Source organism: Sinocyclocheilus rhinocerous, unplaced genomic scaffold, assembly GCF_001515625.1.
Source record: "Sinocyclocheilus rhinocerous isolate Xijiao unplaced genomic scaffold, SAMN03320098_v1.1 scaffold1326, whole genome shotgun sequence".
In the NCBI taxonomy this organism is placed as follows: domain Eukaryota; kingdom Metazoa; phylum Chordata; class Actinopteri; order Cypriniformes; family Cyprinidae; genus Sinocyclocheilus; species Sinocyclocheilus rhinocerous.
The window spans coordinates 128,294-139,383 of NW_015659713.1; the positions used below are offsets into that span (position 1 = coordinate 128,294).

At 36.4% G+C, this 11,090-nt stretch overlaps 1 protein-coding gene across 1 annotated transcript in view; it reads left to right on the forward strand.

Moving 5' to 3' along the window:
* LOC107724158 (glycogen synthase kinase-3 beta-like) overlaps positions 1-11,090 on the forward strand; it is a 27,363-nt gene that overhangs the window by 13,908 nt on the left and 2,365 nt on the right. The window contains exons 3-8 of the mRNA XM_016532963.1: positions 2,705-2,788; positions 2,919-3,029; positions 3,142-3,272; positions 3,801-4,005; positions 4,082-4,177; positions 9,041-9,227. Of these exons, the coding sequence (XP_016388449.1) occupies positions 2,705-2,788; positions 2,919-3,029; positions 3,142-3,272; positions 3,801-4,005; positions 4,082-4,177; positions 9,041-9,227 (814 nt within the window). The remainder of the gene's footprint in view (positions 1-2,704; positions 2,789-2,918; positions 3,030-3,141; positions 3,273-3,800; positions 4,006-4,081; positions 4,178-9,040; positions 9,228-11,090) is intronic.

The window sequence follows — 11,090 nt, forward strand, 5'->3', positions numbered from 1 at the left end:
CCATTAATGCACAAATTAGATGTATTACATAAATGCCTGATATGCAGTTTATGCAGCTTGGCTCGAAGAAATAGAGACGAACTCACGGAGTCACGTAAGATAATCCGTCAAGTCCTGTCCCAATAAAGATGTAACTTTGCATTAATTAAATAATACAGCCATGAATGAGCGCATGTTGGAAATAAAAGCGCTGAATTTAATTCTCTCTCTGTTGTATATTTGCTCATCATTAGTCTCGTGAAGCCGCTTTCATATTGCTGTTCACTCACCGGGTTGATGTGGTTGATGCTCAGGAAATGCTCCAGCACGGCCACCGCATGTAACTTTTAACAAGATTCACTTGTTTAAAACACCCTAAATTGTATTAACATTTACTATATAACCATTATTTCGCTAATAAATATCTAAATGGATACAACTCTGTGGAAATTAATTATTTATTATCTCCGCAAGCGATCGCAGTTTGAGTATAGTTCTGTGTGAATGCATAGATAAACTGCGCTGTCAGCAGGCATTTCATAATCTAGAACGACAAAACCATTATTAGTAATTCTGATATAACATGCCAGTTGAGAAATGCAATAAAATACGATGTTTTGTTTGTTATATTCCAATATTCCAGATAATATTATTCAGTGAATTAACATTATCCAGTGAATTATTCTTGACTCTGTAGCTATTAAACAGCTTATAAACCTACTAAAACTGTAGTTTAAAATGAAGTTGATATGACTCCTTTCCTTTATTTATTTTCTCCATTTGAAAACATTAGACCTTCTACATTTATTTTGCTTATTGTTAATATTAGTGTTGCTGCTGATGCTTTAAATAAAATGTTTTTTTATTGTTGTAATGTGAAGATTAAATTGAACATGAAAGACTGCTAATTTTTGTAACACTTTTTTTTTTAAAGATGACTGAAAGGAGGAAAAACCAAAGTGAAGTATGGACTTACTTCACTCAGTCATTTATTTACTTTATAACGGTAAATAAATATCGGTTCTGCATATCGGTTATCGGGCACATAAACATGCAAATAATTGGTATCGGTATCGGTTATAAAATATCAATATCGGTCGATCACTAGTAATATTTATTGTTATTCAATATTAGGACTGTATTAGAATATACAATTAGTAATGTAGTGTAATATATTGCTGGCATGATTTGTGTATTTCTATGGGTAGTTGACAGTATTTTTTTTAATCTCCTCATTCTGTCTGCAAAACTTGATTTTCTGTACCTTTTGTATAGTAATTTGTAGGAGCCAGAAATGTTGGAAATTACTCAAATGTGAGTCTGGAATACGCAACCAATGTTAATGAATCGCACCCCACAAACCTGTAAGGCTTTAAATAGCAATATGTCTCATCTCAGACCTGAGACTCACATTAATACCAAATTCAAATGGAAGCACTCTTGAGTGTGAAAACACTGAATCATGAGTATGTGTAGTGTCTCACAGACAGCATAAGGCACAGCCTTCCCCCTTTAAGTGAGCATTGCGTGCAAACTAGTGATGCGGGGTCACGGTTATATCCAGAGGGCCGGGTAATAAAAAAAATACATTGATTAATTGCGGGTGGGTCGCGGGTGAATGAGGTTGATTTTTTTTTCTAAATACATTTTTTCATCAGGCAGACAGACACATTTCATTTGTGTGTGTGTGTTTTCTGTTTGGGAAGTTGCAGTGACAGAAACGGTGACATTCCAGTTAAAGTTTGAAGGGAGTAAAACCTGTGTTTATGCTATTAAGAAAGTGTAGGCTTATCTGGCCAAAGAAGAAGTTTTGATTTCTAAATAAAAGTTAATTTAAAAGCAGTCTATGATCAGCATATTATGTTATTGTTACCATTACCCCTTACGGCTCTGACCAGGTTTTGTTCCGTCCTCCACGTGGTGCCAACTCACACCACGCGAGACCACGAGATTTGACTGTCCGATGTAGTTTTTCTTGATTCTTCCGTGTTTTTCTTATTTTTTGGGAGGTTCTGCCATGGGTTAGTTGGCTAAATGGTTATGTTTTGTCCAGTTTAATTGTGTTTATTGTTGTTTATTGCTATGTCCTACTTTGTTGTGCTGTAGATTACAGACAAAATTAATATAAGCCTACTTAAAAGTCTAGTTATGAACGACAAGGATAAAAGATTTGTAGCTGTTTTTTAGTCATTTAACCTACATCCTCAATTACCTAATTATGTGCCGCTTAAGCATGGTGTCCGTCAGAAATAGACTACGTGCCTATCTTTAGTGAAGCATCGTGGAGAGCCGCTTCTGGGACCCTTCTGAAACGTGAGGTCGCTGGTATAAACACAAGCATTGACTAGTGGCCGCGATCAGCTCCGGTGGCCATGTCGGAGCCGTAATGCACCTCAGATGTGTGCATTGATGTGCAGATCAGCTGTAACGCCACTGAATCTGCTCTTAAAAAAGAACCATCTATTCACCATATCATGCAGAACTAAGAATTATAATCTTTGTGGATAATTTATTTGTAGCAGAGGATTCGGGTGATGTTTGAGCTGATCCGCACATCTCTTGTGCAAACTATATATTTAATGAAATATATAATATATGCAGCACTAGTTTTAAATAGGCTGCACAGTCAGAGAAACAAACTTTCACAGATGAATGCATTAAATAAGATGTTTGATTTTCATGCTGTGACTTTACCATCCTTCACACATAATTTCTTTCTCCACAGAACCGGGAGCTACAGATAATGAGGAAGTTGGACCACTGTAATATTGTCAGGCTACGCTACTTCTTCTACTCCAGTGGAGAAAAGGTTATTTTTCTATCCAACCTTTGAGTTTTTATATCCCAGTGATATTAATTTGTCATCGTGAATAATTTATATTTAAAAAATGTTATCTCTGTTGAACAATCTAATCTGCCTTCTCTCTTTCTCTCCTCAGAAAGATGAAGTGTATCTAAATCTGGTGCTTGATTTTGTACCAGAAACCGTGTACAGGGTGGCACGCCACTTCAACAAGTCCAAGACCACCATCCCCATTATCTATGTTAAAGTAAGTCTCTGTGTAGTCATGACTGCTGTTCATATGTACATGCACAATAAACGATAACATCTCTTTCTCTCCTTCTGTCATTCCTTCCCCACAATCTGTCTTTCTTTCTCAGGTGTATATGTATCAGTTATTTCGCAGTCTGGCATATATTCATTCCCAAGGTGTCTGCCATAGAGACATAAAGCCACAGAACCTCCTGGTGGACCCAGACACAGCTGTACTCAAACTGTGTGACTTTGGCAGGTGTGTGTCCTGACACTTCTCTGTGGAATGTATTTAAAACACACCCAAGATCATAGTTTATCTGAATATGTAAATATATGCTTTGCACTTTCCCCTCAATAACAAAATGGGTAGTGGTAGTTCAAAGGTGTTTGCCAGCCAGAAAGTTATCTTTTGGCAACTCCGAAACATACTGCAAATTAACTTTGTTTTGTTCTGATTTAGTTTGAAATGACGTCACACTAGTTCGTTCTTTGATTATGCTTGAAGTATTTTGGGGCATTTACACTACAATCTGCCTAGTAACAGAAAATTTTGGCCTGTGTGGCAAGCTTGTGTGCATTTGTGTCCTGGGGTGGGAATCTTGCAATTTGATTTAGATTCGAAGAGCCTTGGTCTGATTCCAAAATGGTGATAATGCAACTCTCTTTTTCAGCAATGATGTAAGTTTTCCAATTGTACGCCTTCATATGCAGCCCACTATATCATTTTTACATGTGTGTATTTTTGATAACATTTTTATAACCCTCTATTGTGGGATTTCCACAGTGCAAAACAGTTAGTTCGTGGGGAGCCCAATGTGTCATACATCTGTTCGCGGTATTACCGCGCTCCCGAGCTAATATTCGGAGCCACGGATTACACATCCAACATTGATATCTGGTCAGCTGGCTGTGTATTAGCAGAGCTGCTTCTGGGACAGCCCATATTCCCCGGTGACAGTGGAGTGGACCAGCTAGTGGAGATCATCAAGGTGAGTGAATCTACATTGCTGTATTTATAAGAGTTAGCATAGACACAAGTCTTAATTCTCTGTCCACCCTCTGCAGGTTTTGGGGACCCCGACAAGAGAACAGATCCGAGAGATGAACCCCAACTACACAGAGTTTAAATTCCCACAGATCAAAGCACACCCTTGGACGAAGGTAAAACACCTGTTGCTACATTTGTTGCTGTGATAGTTCTCAGTTATCTCACAGAAAGAAACATTTTAGGACTTTATAGAAGGGTAAACTAGTGATGCTAGGTAAATTTAATTTCGGCTTTGGTAACAAAAATGTTAATTTAGCTGAAAACCAAAAATGAAAATAGGTTTTTATTTTTTCTGGATGTATTAGTCAAATGTATTTAAAGCTGCAGTTTGTAACTTTTTTTGGTTAAAAATGATCCAAAATCTATTTTTGAGCAAGGACATATCCAGCTAGTGTTCAAAACTACCTCCTTACCTTAACCTGATTCACAACGGTAAGCTTGTAATAATGTGTTCTAATTTGAGTGGTACTGGTAGGTTTCTGCAGGAAATACGAGCTTGCCACCATTCATCTTTGCATTACATTACGTCACGTCTGTAAACATAAAGAAGGAGTCCCGGCTAGTAGGCTATATCGCATGTGAGGATGCTGCAGGTGGCCGATCATGTATAGCCTTTTCTCACAGCAGCTGGAATGATTAAACCTATTTTGATGGCGATTGTAATCCAGAAAGGTCCAAATGACAATCATCAGTGACAACTGGAGATTCACCCATAGTCAAAATTAGGGATGTTCATTTTAACCGGTTAACCGACGGTAAGAATTTTAACCGGGTTAATACAGTCAGTTAAACGGTTTAAAAAGTCATTTAATTATTTATTTTTTCAGTAATTTATCAAAATATTTAAAACGGTTTGCTGCATGGTTAAATGTGTTTTTTAGGGGGAAAAAAACCATAAGTCGCGTATAAGTAGCTTTTTATTATTTCATTCAGAAATAGGCCTAATGCCGACGCCAAGAATTAAAAATATAAGAAACAATAGCAATATAAATGACAAGCCAAAACAAATTAATTTAGGCTAAAACGAAACTGAAACCAACTTTGGGTCTCTCATTCAAATGTTTCCGTATTCGCGATGTATTTGAATGGCAAATTATTATTTACTATGTACTTCACTCGCTTTCCAATATCCACGTGAAAACAAAATGTTTTGCATAACATCACGGCGGTACAGTGATAACACTTAACCTTAACGGCTTAACAGATTTTACTACATATTTTTTTACTACATAGTTTTTTCTCCATATGTTTGACTGACTGTATTTTATGATGATAATGAACAGGCTGCATTGTCAAGGTAGCAATGCTTAACTGTGTGCGTGCATGTGGTGCCGGCACAATCACTTGAATTTTTTTTCCTTCTAACAGTGGAGGAAACTACTCCTTTTAGTCATAAAGATAATCACAATTGTAAAACGTTTGCCTTTATTTGTGTACATTCACAATAAAAACAAATCTTTGTGATTTTGTAAAATAAGCCTGAAAAGAAAAAAGTCTTTACATGAAATTTGAATGGTATAACAATTAGAGATTAGACTAGACAGAAACTGAAATCTACAGGTAACGCTAATACACACTAAATACACGTAGTCACTCAATGCTGATGTTGTTAACGTTAACAATTTGAGAACAAAGTATAACAATAATAATAATTTGCACGGTTTGATGTGATATGCAAAAGACTTTGGACCGCGGAGGGGTTACAGAAAAAAAAAATACCCGTTTTAAATGTGCATCTGATTACAGATATGTAGGATTACACAAGATTTGTATTTCAAAGAGAACCAGTTCTAAGGAACATTAATTTGCTGAAAAGAAAAAAGTCTTTACATGAAATTTGAATGGTATAACAATTAGAGATTAGACTAGACAGAAACTGAAATCTACAGGTAACGCTAATACACACTAAATACACGTAGTCACTCAATGCTGATGTTGTTAGCGTTAACAATTTGAGAACAAAGTATAACAATAATAATAATTTGCACGGTTTGATGTGATATGAGCTAAGCGATCGTTAGATTTAATCGCCATTGGTAGCACGATTTATTGTAATGGTTTGTTTTCTCAGTTGGTCAGAAAAAAAGTGGCAGACATGTTACTTGTTCAGATGACATTTTCTGGCAAAAATTCTTATTTGGTTGAAGACCTACTTATTTTATCAAGCTTTCGGCGTTTGATTAGGTCGGAGAATTGTGAGTGATTGGCTGCATGATTTTCTTGATGTGATGTTTTGTTGTTATTTTATGTTTGTATGAATTTTAGAGTTATTTATTATTTATGGACAGTACTTTGGTCCATTCTAATGGGTTTGAAAGTGCTTTATAAATAAAAGTTGAGTTGAGTTGGTTCATACTTCCAAGACGTAGAATCTTTGATTCCGAAGTACAGTGAATATTAGAGCCCGACCGATATATCGTTTCGCCGATATTATCGGTCGGGCTCTAATATTCACTGTACTTCGGAATCAAAGATTCTACGTCTTGGAAGTATGAACCCGGTTTGATGTGATATGAGCTAAGCGATCGTTAGATTTAATCGCCATTGGTAGCACGATTTATTGTAATGGTTTGTTTTCTCAGTTGGTCAGAAAAAAAGTGGCAGACATGTTACTTGTTCAGATGACATTTTCTGGCAAAAATTCTTATTTGGTTGAAGACCTACTTATTTTATCAAGCTTTCGGCGTTTGATTAGGTCGGAGAATTGTGAGTGATTGGCTGCATGATTTTCTTGATGTGATGTTTTGTTGTTATTTTATGTTTGTATGAATTTTAGAGTTATTTATTATTTATGGACAGTACTTTGGTCCATTCTAATGGGTTTGAAAGTGCTTTATAAATAAAAGTTGAGTTGAGTTGGTTCATACTTCCAAGACGTAGAATCTTTGATTCCGAAGTACAGTGAATATTAGAGCCCGACCGATAATATCGGCGAAACGATATTTGGCAATTAATGTTTGTGGCTTACCCTACTTGTGAAGGGTGTCAATGATGGTCTTCTGGACAACTGTCAGATCAGCAGTCTTCCCCATGATTGTGTAGCCTAGTGATGTACTATAATATACACAAAGAATATCGGCCGATATATCGATATCTGCCTTTTTTTACTCCCAAATATCGGTATCGTATCGGCCCAAAAAAAGCATATCGGTCGGGCTCTATTGAATATCCACACCGGTGCCGTGACTGACAGCCACACATACTCCTCAAAACATTAGATTCATCCGCTCTGAGGAGCCGTGCTGATGCACAGCCCACTTAAAGATGATTAATTCTGCAAATAAATGCAATTGCAGGTTTCAAACAGAGATGGCGACAAAGGCAAAACTTACGGACTGGAGCTTTAATAATGAACACTTAAAATAAAAATTTACATATAAACATTTATATTGCACATGTTGCAGTTTAGTGAAGTTTTGTTCATACATCAACTAGGCATGGGCCGGTATGAGATTTTGATGGTATGATAACCTTAAGCAAAAAGATCACGATTTCACGGTATCATGGTATTGTTGTTACAGCTCTAAAATGTGCAATGTTTGGACACACGAATGGGAAAGTGTTCAAACTTTTGACTGGTACTGTACTATAATATACACAAAGAATATCGGCCGATATATCGATATCTGCCTTTTTTTACTCCCAAATATCGGTATCGTATCGGCCCAAAAAAAGCATATCGGTCGGGCTCTATTGAATATCCACACCGGTGCCGTGACTGACAGCCACACATACTCCTCAAAACATTAGATTCATCCGCTCTGAGGAGCCGTGCTGATGCACAGCCCACTTAAAGATGATTAATTCTGCAAATAAATGCAATTGCAGGTTTCAAACAGAGATGGCGACAAAGGCAAAACTTACGGACTGGAGCTTTAATAATGAACACTTAAAATAAAAATTTACATATAAACATTTATATTGCACATGTTGCAGTTTAGTGAAGTTTTGTTCATACATCAACTAGGCATGGGCCGGTATGAGATTTTGATGGTATGATAACCTTAAGCAAAAAGATCACGATTTCACGGTATCATGGTATTGTTGTTACAGCTGTGAAATTATAGTACATGCCTGAACGAAACAAACAGCAGAAGCTCTGAATGAGATGCAGATTCACTCTCTGACAGCAGGAGGCGCTTATGGAAAGCAGATGCAGCGTTTCCTTGTTTACAGCTGTAAACAAAGCAGCCTTGCGCTGAAACACTGCTGTAATATGAACTATACAGAGACGAGATGAAAAGAAAATCCCATGTAAACTTTTCTGAAGACGGTCAGTTCCCCTCAGAAACACATTCATATAAACCCCCAAATCAATATTGAGGATTTTCTTCCAATAGTTTGTGCATCATGAACAGTTAGTGATCTGCCTGCTACAGTATTTTTCTCTGTGCGTCCGTCTTTTTTTACAAAGCTCATCTGTCTGAAAAAGCGAGGTGTGCTGTGATTGGCCAGCTATCCTTTAAGCGTATTTTGTTTGTGTTATTCTCTACACTGCACTCAACCTGAGGGATTCCTACACTTTCAGTCTTTGAGAAGACATGAAAAACAGCACATACCGCAGGAACGGTATAACGGAAAATGTCAGTGGTTTTGAAACAGTGAAATTTTCAAATCGCAATATACCTTGAAACCGGTAATCGGCCCATGCCTAACATCAACTGAAAACACCATAGACTAAACAATCATGTTTCATTAAACTGAAGATAGATCTAAATCGATATTGATGTACCAGCCATAGTGTCCACATAGCTGACATGTTTACCTGAGGCTTATCCACATTGTTTGCATGAAATAGATGCTGACACAGTCAAAACATGCCATCTGATCAGCGCTGATTTAACACCACTGTTCCAGTCAATGATTTTGGCCCTCCAAAACTGTTTAGGCTGAAACTTCATTTTTAAACTGGCCTTTCTTTCTTTTTTAAATTGTCAGATTTGATATTTCCCTGTGATTCTGTGCGTTTGTGTTAGGTGTTTAAGCCGAGGACCCCTCCTGAAGCCATCTCATTGTGTTCTCGTCTGTTGGAGTACACACCAGTGACACGGCTCTCTCCGCTGGAGGCCTGTGCACACGCCTTCTTTGACGAGCTGCGCCAGCCGAATGCCCGTCTGCCTAATGGCCGAGAACTTCCCCAACTCTTCAACTTCAGCCCTGTGGGTGAGTCGAACTGAAAGAACTGCCACTTCTATTCAGACTCAGTCTTGTCGGAGGCTCACGTTCTCTTTCTATATATTTGTCTTTTTATCTCGCACTCATTTGAAAATCTCTTATAATTTAGTATGTTGAGGCAGTACGTATATCTAAAGAGCTAATTTTGTCTAATGCCTACGACAGTATTTTACCCAGATTGTATCGTGAGTGTCTGATCTGAGATGTTCTTTATAGAAAGCAATATAAAAAGCATTTACAAAAATCCGCCTGACCAGCCCAAGAAACATTTCTTGGTCATGTGGATTTTTGTAAATGCTGACACATGGTTGTTTCAGAAGTGACTATTCTAATAAGCAACTAAAAATAGCAGCACAAACAGTATGTGAATACAATGGTTACATGGAACAACAACAACAAAAAAGTATTTAGTTCCAAACTGATGCTGGCACTATTAATGTTCCTAAAAAAAAAAGGTTAAGCATTGCTTATTTTAGCCTTACAGCTTGGCCTTATATATGCTAAAATGTTTTAGTTACCTTAAATTAGTATACCATTCATTATTGTAAAGCTTTTTTTCAGTTGTGAACGTGTCTTTAACTTAACTGCCCGTTGTCAAATTAACAACCAGTCAGTAATTAGACTGGTTTAATTCTAATGTACCTAAAAGTAAATACAGCAGACCAGTGGTTTTCGGTTCATCAAAAATGACTCTCTGCTCAGTGAATAAGTATGTTAGATTGAAGCTTGAGCGTAATCGGAACCAATTCGTAAGTCATTGATTCACGATTTGAACATCATAGCAGCTTGCACTTTTCATTCTTGCACACCAACAGAAATATCCTGATTAGCAAAGCACAAATCTGATTAGATTATATGTCTGATTACTGCATATAAACTGAAATAAAGCTTTCTTGATCAATTAGAATTTTGAATTATAATTACCATTCAAATGTTTTGGGTCAGTATTTTTTATTTTTTTGTAAAGAAATTAACGTTTATTCCGTAATGATGCATTTTATTGATGAAAACAAGTAACAGTAAAGTATTTTTATATAAAAATGTATATATTTCAAATAGATGCTGTTCTTTTGAACTTTCTATTTATCAAAGAATCCTAAAAAAAATAATCACTGTTTCCACAAAAATATTAAGCAAAACTGTTTTCAATATTGATAATTAGAAATGTTTTGTGAACACCAAATCAGCATATTAGAATGATTTCTGAAGGATCATGTGACACTCATATGACTGGAGTAATGGCTGCTGAAAATTCCGCTTTGCATCACAGGAATAAATTACATTTTAAAGTGTATTAAAACAGAAAACGGTTATTTTAAATTGTAAAAAAATTACAATATTACTGGTTTTACTGTGTTTTTGATCAAAAAAATCCTGTCTTGGCGAGCAAGAAACTTATTTTAAAAAACATTGAAACATCTTACTGACCCCAAACCTTTGAATGGCAGTGTATACAACTTAAGTGTGTATAACTTAAACATTGTATTATTTCACTTTACAGACAATTCACTACAATAAAGGTATGCAGAGGCTTTTGAGATCAGTTTGTCACTTTAACACAGCCGATGGTCATGTCTGTTTGTTAAAAAGCAGCAAACTATAAACTTGCTATTCAGTGAGCTGAAGTGCACTCAATGTATTTATACTTCTAGTGTCTATTGGAACAATGTACTGCACGCTTACACCAATGGCAGAGTTTTAAATTAAATCCAGAAAAGTGAACTTAAGCAAAAATGTCAGCACTGTCTATGTTGAGTGATTCTGTAATTTGCTAGCTAAAAAAAGTCATTTTAAGAGCCAGTTGTTCCCTAGTCCTTTTTTTTTTTTTTTGGTCTGGAGCTCTGCAAATAC